The sequence below is a fragment of the Saccopteryx bilineata genome, chromosome 5 (assembly GCF_036850765.1).
Source record: "Saccopteryx bilineata isolate mSacBil1 chromosome 5, mSacBil1_pri_phased_curated, whole genome shotgun sequence".
NCBI lineage: Eukaryota > Metazoa > Chordata > Mammalia > Chiroptera > Emballonuridae > Saccopteryx > Saccopteryx bilineata.
Window position 1 is genome coordinate 201720270 of NC_089494.1, and position 15908 is coordinate 201736177.

The window sequence follows — 15908 nt, forward strand, 5'->3', positions numbered from 1 at the left end:
CAGCTCTTGAATACACAACTTTTTAGGATTCTATTTGACAAAACAGGAAGTATGCATAAAGCAATTTTGTACATAAACATTCTGTTTTGAAATAAAGCACTTATGTGATTGACTTGTCAACCAAACTAGCTTCTTTTTTTCACAAAACTCTACTTTAACTTTAAAGAACAAATACAATTATTGTATTTGATAGATGAAATACAATTATTCCCCCTCATGTAGCTGGCAGACATGTTTACAAAATGAATGAAGTGAGTCTATTGCTTTAAGGAAAGCAACTAACAGTATTTGTTGCTCATAATAAAATTCAATCATTCAAGTGAAAGTTAGAATTTTGGCATACTTGTATCTGTTACTGTGAGCTTGCTAGTTTATCAACTGTTAAAGATTTTTCGAGTGAGGTTGGTTTTTAATAAATGTGATTAAAAAGTATTGTGTAATAAAATGTGTCAATAATTGGGAAACCGTTACAACTCACTAAACCACTATTTTCCAAATGAATAATGCAGAATGCTATAAAATTATGCATGAATGAAAATCCCTTCACAGTGCAAGGTAGACAAACAGATATTTGTGTAACATAATATAAAATGTTCATTTAAGAAACTACTATTTAATTGTCAAGTTTTGGCATATTGTCAGAGAATATTCACAATTATCTGAAAAAATTATTAAAAATACTCTTTTGCTTTTCCAACTACATATCTGAGTAAGGCTGAATTTTCCTCATCTTTTTCTAACCAAAAGCATATCATAACAAAATAGATTAAATGCAGAAGCAGCTATGAGGATTTAGTGATATTCTAGTTAAGCTAAACATTAGAGCTGCAAAAATTTGAAAAACATGGTATTTCTCACTAATATTTTTCTGTTTAGTATATATAAAAACATATTAAAATGTTGTATAACATGTAATGGGATTATTATTTCTATTTTAAAATGAATAAATACATCTTTAAAACATTTCTCAGTTCTGAAGATGCTCAATGTCATTAATCATCAGAGAAATGCAAATTAAACCACAATGAGATCTCACCTCACACCTGTCAGAATGGTGTCATCAATAAATCAACAAGTACTGGTGAGGATGTGGAGAAAAGGGAACCCTGTGCACTGTTGGTGAAAGGCAGATTGATGCACACACTGTGGGGAACAGTCTGGAGGTTGCTCAAAATATTAAAAATGGAACTGCTTTATGACCCAGTGATACCACTCTGAGTATATATTTGAAGAAATCCCAAAACACTAATTCCAAAGAGTATATACCCTCCTATGTCCCCCCAACTTATGGGAACAACCCAAGTGTCCACAATAGACGAGTGAATAAAAAAGCTACTCATACAATGGAATATTACTTGGCCATACAAAAGAACAAAATTTTACCATTTGCAACAGCATGGATGGACCTAGAAGGTTTTATGTTAAGTGAGAGAAAGCAGTCAGAGAAAGACAAATATGTGATTTCACTTATATGTGGAATCTAAAGAACAATATAAATGAATAAACCAAACAGGAAGACGCATAGACAGAGAGAACAGACTGAGGATTGCCAGAGGGGAAGTGATTGGAGACTGGGCGAAAAAGGTGAAGGGAGTAAGAAATACACATTGGTAATTACAAAGCAGTCATGGAGATGCAAAGTACCACATAGGAAATATAGTCAATAATACTGTAATAACTGCGTATGCTGCCAGATGGGTATTGAATATATCAGGGGGAGGGAACACTTTGTAAAGTATTTGATTGTCTAACTACTATGTTATACTCCTAAAACGAATATAAAATAACATTGAATATAAACTATATTTTAAAAAAATTAAAACATTTTAAGTGAAAAAAATTTCTCAGTTCTAATTTCTAAAAGTGAATATCAATGGATATAACCCACATGAACAAAAGCTCTTTTGGGGCCTTAATAATTTTTGAGTGTAAAGGGATCCTAGGACCAAACAATTTGAGGACTCCGGATGTAGGGAGACATTTTTCTAGTTACCTTGTAGTAATTGGGTGAGTTAACTTTGATTTATGCTACACATAAAGCAAAATATATTCACTCTCTGAATGTTAAACATAGTAAGTTTTTTCCTCATTGGGAGAAAAGTCATACTGGTATTCTGTATCAAATTATTTTCATGCATAGAATAATGCCTGCTTTATCTTTCCTAATTCCAACAAGGTTAGATAATCATGAACCAACTGGAAATAAAAACCCTTTATAAAAATTAATGTTTTTGAGAGATTTATGTAATGAAAATGTATTTAAACTAGAGAGATTAAAATCCATCCTATGGAAAGACTCTTGGGAATCTTGTCAAATGTGCTCTTTCATTCTGTCCCTATTTTCTCATTTTCCGATTTATAGAACATTGTTTCTTACCATCTCTTTTTTTCTTTCTTAACTCTTATTTATTTCCCCCCTCTTTCCCTTTGCCTTGTCATAACTGGAAGTATTTCCTTATGTGTGCAGTTTTTGGTTTCTGTCAGTGTCCTCTAAGAAAGATGCTGAGTCGGTGAATACGAGCAAAGCATTGACAAAGTGTAGGTGCATCTTTGCATTCTCAGCTCCAGGACTTACACAGTCTTCCATTCAGTATGTTAAATTCAACACTGAAGTCCACGCTGTGCTTCCATTCCTATATTTCTAGAGGCCGTGAAGAAAGATCAGTGGAAAGGATTTTAACTTAAAACTTATACCTTCTAGAAGACTTGATGTCAAAGTAAGTTCTACAATTATACTGTGTTCTTCACAGATTTCTTTCTCATTTTTCTTCTAGTCCAAGAGTCACTCCCGAGTTGGCCTGAAATCAAGCACAAAGCAAAAGGTATGTTTTCCCCCCCGTATTGTCCCTTTAAAAAGTAATTAATTATTTCAGTAAGGGCTTTTATTTTTTTCCTGAAGAGAATGACTTGTTTGGAAGGTAAGGATACATGCAGGGAAAAGGTATTTTGGGGTCTTCATTTACTTTGCCTCCATAATAGTAAAACTGAGGTTGGAGAGAGATCCTTGAAATGAAATGGAATGAGAGGCTTTCTGGAAACTCAGTGATAGGATCTGAGAATGTCTCATGGCTTATAAGCAATTCTGAAAGCAAGGTCAAGAAGCTACTCTTCCAGATTCAGCTCTTTTATTTTCTCAGCATCGGCTGTAGAGAATGACCCTCACGTGTGACCTATGGTGAATGGGCTGAAACACGAGCTTTGTGAGTCAGAAAGAATTGGTTTCAATTCCTGGTTCTGCCACATTACTAGAGATGTGGCCTTGGACATATTTGTATGAAGAAGGTGATCATACTTACTAGCATTGTTTACTTTAGAAATAAAATGAGATAATGTTTGTGAAGCACTTACATCCTAGTGCCTAGCACAAAATAGGGGCGTATTAATTTTTAAATTTTACAATATTTCATTGATACTTTATACAAAACAATAGAAAATTTGAAGTTCCAGAATCCCAATCAACACACACACACACACACACACACACACACACACACACTTACATTTGTTGATTTATTTACTAACTTATTTTTTTCTATTATCCCTAGCATATAGTTTCTAGCAATGCATAAGTATTCCATTTGACCCGGGTGCCATTATTTCTTTGAGAGTTCATTTCATTTTGGATCACTGAAATTGTAAATTCTTTTAAACATATTTTTCACATCGGATGCCCTGTGATTTTTAGCCACTGTTCTCAACTCTGCCCATGTAACTCTGGAGGGTCAGTGAGCCACATCCTTGCTCCCAGGTGGCAGCCTTCCCAAGACTGGGGGACAAATAGCTTCCCCCTCCCAATTTTCAGTTTCACACATTATTAATATCATAATTCCTTTATTCCTCATTTGATATATTTCTTAGACCCTCATGAAACAGATTACTTGTCTTTGGATATTTTTATGTTTGCTAATATCATTCTTGAACATCAGGTAACATTTGCATTTTCATCTCTGAAGAAGTGCACACTGGGGAACTCTCAAATGGCCAATGGGGCTGATATAATGGGACAGAGAGGTCTTCCATCACCCGTCAATCATCTGCTTAAGTAATATGTCTTTGTAGGAAGCTGCACTTGTCACTATCAAATTCTTTCTTTAGAGGTAATTGTCAAAAGGATCTCTCTTACTTGGATTAGTAAACTGGGTGGAAATGAGCCAAGAAGAAAGGAAGAAAGATGCATCAGCCTTTCCCAGTCTCATATACTGCAACTTCCTCTCAATTCATGTTCAGCACGTTTTAAGCTATAAAGTTTAAAAACTTATATGAAATGATCAATATTCACAGAGGTTAAGTACTATATAGTAATCACACATTAATTATAATAATATGTATTAATTTAGCAAAATGCCTTGTCAGGGTCAGATATTTTAGTGTTCTTTACATAGTCCCTATTAGAGTGCTAACTTATTGCCTGACCTGGTAGTGGCCCAGTGGATAAAGTGTGGCCTGGGATGCTGAGGACCCAGGTTAGAAACCCAGGGGTCGCTGGTTTGAGCATGGGCTCACCAGCTTGAGTATGGGTTCACCAGCTTGAGCATGGGCTCACCAGCTTGAGTGTGGGATCATAAATATGATCCCATGATCGCTGGCTTGAAGCTCAAGATCGCTGACTTGAGCCCAACGTTGCTGGCTTGAGCAAGGGGTCACTGGCTTGGTTGGAGCCACCCTCCCAGTCAAGGCACATGTGAGAAAGCAATCAATGAACAACTAAGATATTGCAACGAGTTGATGCTTCTCATCTTTCTCTTTTCCTGTCTGTCTCTTTCTCACTAAAAAAAAAATAAAGAAAGCTAATTTACTATTTTTTCCAGTTTTATTGAGAAATAATTGGCAATACGTTACTGCATGCTTAAAGGCATGCAGCTTGATAGTTTGATTTATATTTATTGTAAAATTATTACCACAATAGGCTCAGCTAACATTCATCTCATACAGATACAATAAAAAGGAAAGAAAAAAGGTAAGAAAATTTTTCTCTTTGTGATGAGAATTCTTAGGATTTACTTTCTTAACAACTTTCCTGTATATCACACATCAGTGTTATAGTCATCATGTTGTATATCCCTAGTACTTATTTATCTTAAAACTAAAAGTTTGTTCCTTTTTACCTTCTTTTCTCAATTGCAATCTGAAGTTCCAAAATCTTTTTAATTTTTTAAGTGAGAGGAAGGGAGATAGTGAAACAGACTTTCACATGTGCCCCAACAGAAACTACCTGGGAACCCCTGTCTGGGGCTGATGCCGAACCAACTGGCTGCGAGAGGGGACGAGAGAGAGAAGAGGGAGAGGGAGGGGAAGGGAAGCAGATGGTTGCTTCTCATGTGTGCCCTGACTGGGGATCGAACCTGGGACATCTGCATTCTGGGCTGATGCTCAATCCACTGAACAGTCCGGCCAGGGTCTGACTTTCCAAAATCTTAACCCTCAGACAGATTGACAGACAGATATATATATATATATATATATATATATATATATATATATATATACACACACACACACACACACACACACATATATATATATACACACACACACACACACACACACAATTTAAATTATGTTAATTCCTGGTGATATATAGGGCAATGGTATAAATAGATTTATTAGAATTTGGAGAAGTTCATGTTAAAAAATTATTCTTCTAATGTAGATGTTTAAACTTCTTGAAGTGCTTGCCTAACTTTCAGGATAATGGACATACTAACTTTGAATACCACTCTTGATGTTAATTGTTAGGGGAAAACAAAGAATGAAAAGCATCTAAGAAGTGCTAACGAAGATTAAAAGAGGTAACATCTATGAATTCTAAGCCCAGTACCTAAGTAGGTAGTAGCTAGTTTTATTAGAAAAACATCACGTTGGTTGAAAAGAAGATAGGCAGGCTTCTTCTTTGGTTCTGACCCAGCTTCAACACTTCCCAGATAATCACAGCTGGCATTGATGTGGAAAACACTGTACTCAAGGTTCAGTTATGAACACTGAGCAACTATGAGCTCATTGAGTCCTCTCAACAGCCCTCTGAGGTGGTGTTCTTGTATCCCCCAGGGTGTCAAGAGAATGAAACCACACCAATAAGTTCAATAGACAATAATATAAAGAATTGTTAACTGATTGTAAAGTTGTTGACTAGGTAATGGAAAGAGGAAAGAAAGAATTCTAAGATGGGTGGCAATCCCAGGATGACTAAATTTAGATGTTAGAGGCAGGGCCCCACACACCCCTGAGGGGAGGGTCTGGCCAGCACACTATGGGGTGATTCTGCAAGCTCTGGGAGAGAATTGCGAACTGAATTCAGTGGCCCTGCAGGAAGGCGAGTTGGGGGTGTTACTGAAGCAAGGCTCAGAGGAAGTGTACAAGAAGAAAGTTCCTTCTTGCTCTTCCAGCTCTGCAGCCCTTCTAGCGCCTCCTATTGGCAGTCAACAAGAAGTTAGCTGACTAAGCCTCGCATTATAAAGCTGGTTACAGAAAGGTGGGTTTTGTTGGCGAGAGACAATAATTTAACGGATACAGTTAATACAGCTATTTTGTAGGTGAGGAATCTGAGACATCGATGTGTTAAAATTTGTTTGCCTAGTGCTATTTTATGAATATTTCTGTTTTCCCCAAATTCAAATTTTAATCCCCACAGGTAATGGTATTAGGAGGTCAGCCTTAAAAATGGGATTAATGGTCTTACAAAAGAGATCCCATGGAGTTCCCTAGCCCCTTCCTCCATGTAAAGACACAGTGAGAAGTCTGCAACTCTCACCTCAACATGCTGGCGCCCTGATCTTGCTTCAGAGAGTTGTTTATAAGCTACACAGTCTGTGGTACTTTGTTATACAGGCAGTCCCTGGGTAACAAATGAGATAGTATCTGTAGGTTTGTTTTTAAGCTGAATTTGTATGTAAATTGGAACAGGTACATTTACTTATTAAATGCAACTTCGGTAGATATTTGTCTTACATAGTATATGTTTTTATTTTTATGCACATATAAATACTTAAACATTTTCAAATGCAACCTTAAACAATCTTGGATGATGCAAAAGATGATGTACTTGTTGGACAGGATGGGACTGGTGTGAGAGAGTCAGGGTTTGATTCCACTGCTGTCGTGTTTCTTGAAGTAGGCTTCAAGGCGGGGGGGTTGTCCAGAGTTTTTCTTTTTCTCACCATAAATGGTCCATCATCTCAGGCCTTTGGTAACTGTATGGTAAACTCTGTATCAGGATCTTATCCCTTTAACTTTGCCATTCCTACTTCAGTGAGACAAAATGCATCAGCTAACTCTTGTAGAAAACTTTTTCAGCTCTGGAGTTTCTAAGTCCCTGTTTTCTTTCCTAAATTCTGTAATCTGCTGCTCTAGTTCCATTGGTTAGTTCTTTGCTATGGGAGTCGAGTAACTCTACGATATCATTTTCGCTGATGTCCAGCTGCAGTTGATTACCAATAGCTCTTATGGTGCTCTGTTGTAAGTACAAGTTTTATGTAAGTTGGATGTTTGTAACTCAGGAACTTACTGTACAGTTGCCTCCACCCCCCCTTTTGCAGTTTCAATTTACATGGTTTCAGTTACATGGTCAATTGCAATCTGAAAATATTAAATGGTAAATTAAGGAAATAAACAAGTCATGTTTTAAATTGCATGTTGTTCTAAGCAGTGTGAGGACGTCTCCCTCAGTCTACCTCTGTTCCACACAGGGCGTGAATCATCCCTTTGTTCAGCGTGTCCACACTGCATATGCTCCCGCTTGTTAGTCACTTAGTAACCGTCTTTGTTTTGTGACCTGTTGTCTTATCTCAATGTTTGTACTCAGGTGACCCTTATTTTACTTAATAATGGCACCAAAGCGGAAGAGTAATGATGCTGGTAATTTAGATATGCCAAAGAGAAGTGTAAAGTGCTTCCTTTAAGTGAAAAAGTGAGTACAAAACAGTAAGACATTTATTACAGTATATTGTTATAACAGTTCTATTTTGTTATTAATTATTATTGTTAATCTCTTACTGTGCCTAATTTATAAATTGAAATCTATGATAGGTGTGTATGTACAGGAAAAAACATCGTATATATAGGGTGTAGTACTATCCAAAAACATCGTATATATAGGGTGTAGTACTATCCATTGTTTCAGACACCGACTGGGGTTCTTGAGACAGATCCCTGCACATAAGGGGAGGGCGACTATAATAGGCAGAACAGACCAGGGCATCCATCTAGGAACAGGCAGGGTCAGAATTTAAACCTAGACAGCCTCGATTTGTAGTTCAAACTATTAATCTCTTAAACAAGTGACCATGACCAAAAACCTCTAAGCCTTACATGGGGGGAGTGGTAGAGGGAAGGTGGGAGAGGATACAGGGAGGAGTTTTAAAAATAAAATATAAAAAAATAAATACAATTTGAGAAATGAGAATGATAATTGCAAACTTGTCGGGTTGTCCTAAGGAGTAAATAAACAATTTAAATGATGCATCTATTGTATTTCCTGGTGCATAGTAACTTCCTAATAAACACTAGCTCTTACTAAATATGTCATTTTTCTTGTGTTTAGTGTGGGAATCTCTTTTTGACTCAGTGACAATGTGTTTTGAAAGTTCTGCTTTTGCCGTGGGATCATTTAATCTCCAGTGGGTTACTTATTTAGTTGATTATTCTTTCTCCAGATTAGCATATTTAAGTGTTTTTATTCAAAAGTAAACAATAGAGATAATTTAATGCTGGAGCTTGATCAATGGAGGCTTTCTAGATGATATCCTTAAAATCAGAATTTATCAGGGCTGCATCAGAGCACTAAGGTAGTCTTTCTCTTTAGATTTTAAATGGTGGGGAAAGCATTGAATTTATTCATTAATTTTTTTAACACAGCAATTATTTATTGGTACCTAATTATATCAGGCACTATGCTAGACATCAGGGGTGATATACATGGACATAAGGACCCAGCCCCAGAGACTGTTTCTTTTTGATAAGGGGCAGCATGATGCTCATTCTCCCTCATTCCTCCTTGTCCTAGACAGGTATGTATATATTTTTTTACCTAGGTAGGATGCAACCTTGTAGGTGCAATACCTATTTGACCTACTATGGAGTCAGCCAATATCCAAGGGAGACTGTGTGGGTGAAGGAAGAGATGTGTTGGAGGATGACAGCTGCTTCTCCTGAAAGACAAAGTCATTAATTAACTGGAGAAGAGGCAAGTCTCTGACCAGACACAGGGAACAAGTGGGAGAGGTTGAGGGGCAGCACCCCTGAAGCTCTTGGTCCCCTGGTGGTAGGTCACGGGTGTTTGTGTACCGGGTTGTGAGGGTTGTGAGCGGTAAGGCCTCCAGGCTGGATGTTGTGATGCTGTTGGCCCTTTTGCATTTGCCTGGTCAATAGATTGAGAGACAGAGCCTGAAATGGGAGGGGCCTTAGACCTCTGGAATTAGTTAAGTGTGGCAGAATCAAGAAGCTGTTTTGTATAAGTCAGGCTTTTTTGTTGTTGTTTGTTTATTTCTTTTTCTTTTTTTCTTTTTTTTTTGTACTTTTTCTGAAGCTGGAAATGGGGAGAGACAGTCAGACAGACTCCTGCATGCGCCCGACCGGGATCCACCCGGCACGCCTACCAGGGGGCAATGCTCTGCCCCTCTGGGGCGTCACTCTGTTGCGACCAGAGCCACTCTAGTGCCTGGGGCAGAAGCCAAGGAGCCATCCCCAGTGCCTGGGCCATCTTTTTGCTCCAATGGAGCCTCGGCTGCGGGAGGGGAAGAGAGAGACAGAGAGGAAGGAGGGGGGATGGAGAAGCAGATGGGAGCTTCTCCTGTGTGCCCTGGCTGGGAATCGAACCCAAGACTTCAGCACGCCAGGCCGACGCTCTACCACTGAGCCAACCGGCCAGGGCCATTGTTTGTTTATTTCTTAAATGAGTGGAGGGAAGATAGTGAGACAGACTCCTGCATGTGCTCTGACCGGGATTCAAATGGCAAACCCCATCTGAGGCCGATGCTCAGACCACCTGAGCTATCCTCAGAATCTGGGCTGACACTCGAACCAATCAAGCCCCTGGCTGAAGGAGAAGAAGGAGAGAGAGAAGGGGGAGAGAAGCAGATGGTTGCTTCTCATGTGTGCCCTGACCAGGGATCGAGCCCGGGATGTTTGCGTGTCAGGCCAATGCTCAATACACTGAGCCAACTGGCCAGAGCTTAAGTCAGGCTGGGTTATTTTTGGTTTATTTATTTTTCTTTTGTATTTTTTTCTGAAGTGAGAAGCAGCGAGGCAGAGAGACAGACTCCTGCAGACTCCCACATGCAACCGACTGGGAACTACCCGGCATGCCCACCAGGGGGCGATGCTCTGCCCATCTGGGCATTGCTCCATTGCAATCAGAGCCATTCTAGTGCCCGAGGCAGAGGGCATGGAGTCGTCCTCAGCACTCAAACCAACTTTGCTCCAATGGATCCTTGGCTGCGGGAGGGGAAGAGAGAGAGACAGAGAGAAAGGAGAGGGTAAAGGGTGGAGAAGCAGATGGGCACTTCTCCTGTTTTCCCTGGCCGGGAATCGAACCTGGGACTTCCACATGCCAGGCTGATGCTCTACCGCTGAGCCAACCCAACCAGGGCTTGAGTCAGGCTGTTTTATGCTTCTCCCCGCCTCTTTGTTTACTTTCCTTTTGCTTAAAAGTAACAAATATCTCAGTATCCCTAAGGGAACTAAAGGAAAGGCTTTACGTATGTGTTTTGGCCAGAACTTTAAAAGCAAGCTGGCTTTGGAGGTTAGCCTTAGTAGTGGTGGCATCTAGAATACTCATGGGAGAACCCTGAGGTTGTAGTAATGTGGTCAAAGCCATACTAGGTCTTGTCAGTAGTACTAGAAATTCTGGTAAAAATTATGGAGGTTACATTATTTTGAGGTCTATTTTATAGGACATGGGAATACCCAAAACCTGTTCTTGAACCCCAAAACTTAAGGGAATGAGGAAAATAAATACATAGAATGCATAGACTGGCAAATGACTATTCTGTTACCCCAGTGTAGAACTTCAGTGAGTGAGGCTGAAGTAAACAAAGGGCTCTTCTTCCCACAAAACCCACTTTCCACTCCCCAAGTATCTTTTCAAGATTAATAACGGCATTAATAGTAAAAATAAGATATAATCAGTGTTCTGGTTGCTTTGCAAGCATTCAGTGGTTGTACTGTTTTCTTTCAGTTTGAATCCAGTGGGATTTAATTGCCAAAACCTATAGTTATCAGAATGTTTTAAAGATTCTTACTCTCTTGCTCAACCGTTTCCTGGTGTTCAGTAATCTTGAGTTTACTATATCCTTTCTTTTATCAAAATCATCATCACAGATCTGAGAAATTCACAGTAAATTACACTTGAATTATATGGCTTAAAATATAATCTCTCCTGAGGGTATTTGCATTTTAATAGGCAACAGAAACTAATGAAACTGAGTGGAAGGGGTGGAGTTTCTGGTATTAGCAGGGAAGTAACAATTTTAAGTTGATAGGAAGATTTTACCCTTGCTCCTAAAATTACATTGTTTACCTGCAAGATCAATTCAGACAAAACATTAACTGGTCACAAATATATATAGTGAGTTGGTAGGGAGCCAGTGCCCCAATCTGAAGCACTGAGGCTGGCGCTTTTCTTCTCAGGCCCCCATCAGCTCTTTCTCCCACCTCTATTTCCCATCAGCCTCCTCGTGTATGAGTGCAGAGTCCCTCTGTCCCACAGGACTGCAGGCTTACCTCCGAAACAGAAATAGTGTTTTAATAATATTTGCACTTTTCCTGCAGCCCCTCCTCTCCGGCACCTGGTATCTGAGCGCTCTCTAAATGTTGATAAGTAAATTGGAAAAGCACCCTGTGCCCCCGCTTACACCTCAGCCAGTCCCGCCATGGACAGTAACAGATCCCTCTGCTGGTCTCAGGTCCTTGGAGAAGCAGCTTGTGATTTTTCCTGCTAAAGACTAAAAAAGGCTCTTGACCCATGACTTGTGGTATTGTTTTCACTTTCTATTCCTATCCTTACGCTCCTTCAGCAGTGTTCTTTTGCCCTTCTAATCCCTCCTTTCAGTTCCCCCCACCCCCACCCCCACAACTCCTCCACTATAAACATCCTCACCAGAGTGATGCATGTGTTACATTGATGCCTCGTTATCACCCAATGTCTGCAGTTTACATTAGGGCTCACTCTTGGGGTTGCATATTCTATGGGTTTTGACAAATGTAGTGATGTGTATCCACCATGATAGTATTGTATGAAACAATTTCACCATCCTCTGCGCTCCATCTATTCATGTCTTCCTTCTTCCAAACCTCTGGCAGCTACTGATCTGTTTACTTTCTCCATAGTTTTGTTTTTTTCCAGAATGTCCTATAATTGGAGTCATGGAATATGTAACTTTTTAAGACTGGTTTCCTTCAAGTAGTAATATGCATTTAAATTTCTTCCCCATCGTTTCATAGCTTGATAGCTTGATTTTAAATTTTTTTTAACATTGAATTTATTGGTGTGACACTAGTTAACAAAATTATACAGGTTTCAGGTGCACAATTCTACAATACATCATCTGTACATTGTATTGTGTGTTCACTGCCCCTCCCCCAAGCCAAGTCTCTGTCCATCACAATTTATCCCCCCTGTAACCCTCCTCTGATGACTTGTTTCTTTTTAACACTGAAGAGCATTCCATTGTCTGGATTTATTGCACTTTATTTATCCATTCACCTACTGAAGGAAATCTGGGTTGCTTCCAAGTTTTGGCAATTATGAATAAAGCTGCTATAAACATCCATGTGCAGGTTTTTGTGTGAATATAAGCTTTTCATTCCTTTGGGTAAATAGCAGCGTGTGACTGCTGGATCAGCTTTTCTTCTGCGTTATCTTTTCACAAATGACTACTAGCCTTTGCTTGATTGTTGTCAAGTGTCTGCTCCAACTTGTGTGTTTTCCCACGTGAGCTTGTTGTGTTCTTAGCCATATACTTCTGGGTTGAGCCTCCAGAGTCTTTAAGAATGATCTATGCCCTACTTGGAGGAATGTGAGGAAAGAGAGAACCTATATAATAATAACATACAGAAGTTTTGATGTAGCAGATGTAGCAGCTAGATTTGGGAAAGAAGTAGAAAACAGAAGATGAGTTTATAGCACCCAAGAGTTAAATTCTGTCTGTTCATGTAGTTCCTACTGGCATCAAATAAAGAGTCATTTGAGCCTTCTACATCACAATGAAAATTTGAACACTGAATTTAGCTTCAGGGAAATTAAAAGTCACTGCTTCATGGTAGTGACAGTTCCTCTTGAAGGTCATCACAGGAGATAGAAAGGCAATCAGACTCTCTGAAGAGGAGTCCTTATTCTCTCTTGTCCATGTTATCTTTTCATGGTCTATGAAAGATGCAGAGTGGCTTTCTGGAAGATGCAGCCCAATTAAAAATAGAACTATCTAGATGAATTTAAAAAAGATGGAGATCATCTCTATGGATTCACAACACTAGGGATTCTAGGAGAGACTAGCATGGGAAAAAACAAACCTAAATTATCATTGATTTCAGCTTTCTCAAAGTGGCCTTTTATTCTAGGTTAATTAAAGCAAAAAATTTGTTTTGATTTGCATAAAGCAATGTATTTTTTTCTTTTGTTTCCCTTGCCTAAGAGGATACATCAGGAAAAATATTGTTATAAGAAATGTGCGAGATTTTGCTGCCTATGTTTATCTGTAAGATTTTTATGGTTTTGAGTCTAATATTTAAGCCTTTAATCCATTTTGAATTTATTCTTATCTACAGTATAGGAAGGTGGTCTAGTTTAATTTTTTCCACGTATCTGTCCAATTTCCCCAACACCATTTATTGAAGAGACTGTTTTCAGCCCATTGTATATTCTTGCCTTCTTTGTCAAATACTAATTGACCATAAAGGAGTAGGTTGATTTCTGAGCTTTCTATTCTGTTCCATTGATCTATATGTCTATTTTTATGCAAGTGCCATGTTGTTTCGACTACTATGGCCTTATAGTGTAGTTTGATATCAGGTAGCATAATTTTTAAAATTTTGTTCTTGTTCTTAAGATTGCTGTTGCTATTCGAGGTTTTCTTGTGGTTCCGATAAAATTTTAGAATATTTGTTCTAGTTCTGTGAACCATACCATTATTATCTTGACAGGAATTGTGTTGAATCTATAGATGACAAAGTTTTTACACAGCAAAGGAAACCATCAACAAAATGAAAAAACAACCCACTGAATTGGAGAACATACTTGCTAATGATACATTTGATAAGTGGTTAAAATCCAAAAGTTTTAAGAACATAAAACTCAACACCAAAACAAACAAACAAACAATTCAATTAAAAACAGGCAAAGAATCTGAAAAAACATTTCTCCAAAGAGGACATACAGATGGCAAATAGACATATGAAAAAATGCTCAAGGTCACTAATCATCAGAGAGATGTAAATTAAAATCATAATGAGATATCACTCACACTTGTCAGAATGGCTGTCATCAATAAGTCCACAGAAAGGTAAGTGTTAGAGAGGATGTGGAGAAAAGGGAACACTTGGGCACTGTTGGTGAGAATGCAGATTAGTGCAGCCACTGTGGAAAGAGGTATGGAGTTACCTCAAAGAATTAAAAAATATATAGAACTGCCCTATGATTCCATTTCTGAGAATTTATCTGAAGAAACTCAGAGTGCTAATTTGAAAGAATTTCTGCACCTCTCTGTTCATTTTAGCATTATTTACAATAGCCAAGGTTTGGAAGCAGTGCAAGTGTCTACCAGTAGATGAGTGGATAAAAAAACTGTGGTACATTAATACAATGAAATACTACTCAGCTGTAAAAAAAAACCACAAAACTTATTTTATGCAATAGCATGGATGGACCTGGAGAGCATTATGCTAAGTGAAATAAGCCAGTCAGAGGAGAAAGACAAACACCATATTATTTCACTCATGTGGAATCTAATGAACTAATAAGCAAAATAGAGACAGACTCATAGTTAGAGAGCAAACTAACAGCTGTTGGAGGGGAGGGGTTGGGCGCTGGGTGGGGTGTTGTGCAGAGATTGAGCAAAAAAATGAGAAAAAAAAGTCATGCACACAGACAACTGTATGATTCTTGCTGGGTGGAGGTAGGGTGTGGAGAGATAACGGAGAGTGTTATGGGGGATAAATAGTGATGGGGGAGACTTGACTTGGGGTGCTGAACATACAATACAGTGTACAGATGATGTGTTGTAGAATTGTGCACCTGAAACCTGTATAATTTTGTTAATCAGTGTCACCCCAATAAATTCAATTAAGAGGGGAAAAAAATCTTCCATGCTTTAGAAATGCTGTCGACAGAGGTTGATTTAATGGCTGGTGCACACGCCCTGGGCCCTGCCTACTGAAGGGCCCCGCAAAACCCCAAGTTTACACTTTTTTCTAATGTAAGGGGCCCAATATTTTCTTCTGCACCCGGGGCCTCAACCAAGTTTAATCCTCCTCTGGCTATAGATAAGATTTCAGAAGGAAAGAATGACAATGTCTCTTTTTCCCCTTTTCTTATAATGAAGATGATTGTCGATGCAGGAATTGGAAATTTATAAATCAGTCATCTTTTGTTCTGCCTATTGAAGTGATGTTTTAAAAACACTGAGTCAATATTTTAAAATGTGAGTGTTTTCACTTAGATATGTCGATTTCCAGCTTGTTCTGAAAAGCTGGAATATCTGAAACGTTAGCATAAATGTCCAAAAAGCAATAGTCAACCTTAGCGGAACAGCTAGTCAACCTTAGCGGAACAGCTAGTCAACCTTAGCAGAACAGCCACTGCCTCTCCGAGCAGGACCAGGTTTCTCCGGTTCACCACAGTCCTCAGTTTTCACCAGTGTCTTCCTGACACGCTCCAGCTTAGGCCTTTCACTGCCTTCCTGTGCCGGACACATATTTGA

At 38.8% G+C, this 15908-nt stretch overlaps 1 protein-coding gene across 2 annotated transcripts in view; it reads left to right on the forward strand.

The window, feature by feature from the left end:
- RASGEF1B (RasGEF domain family member 1B) overlaps positions 1-15908 on the forward strand; it is a 691952-nt gene that overhangs the window by 137630 nt on the left and 538414 nt on the right. For both annotated transcript variants that reach the window (XM_066278925.1, XM_066278926.1), the window contains exon 2: positions 2775-2822. In XM_066278925.1, the coding sequence (XP_066135022.1) occupies positions 2775-2822 (48 nt within the window). The remainder of the gene's footprint in view (positions 1-2774; positions 2823-15908) is intronic.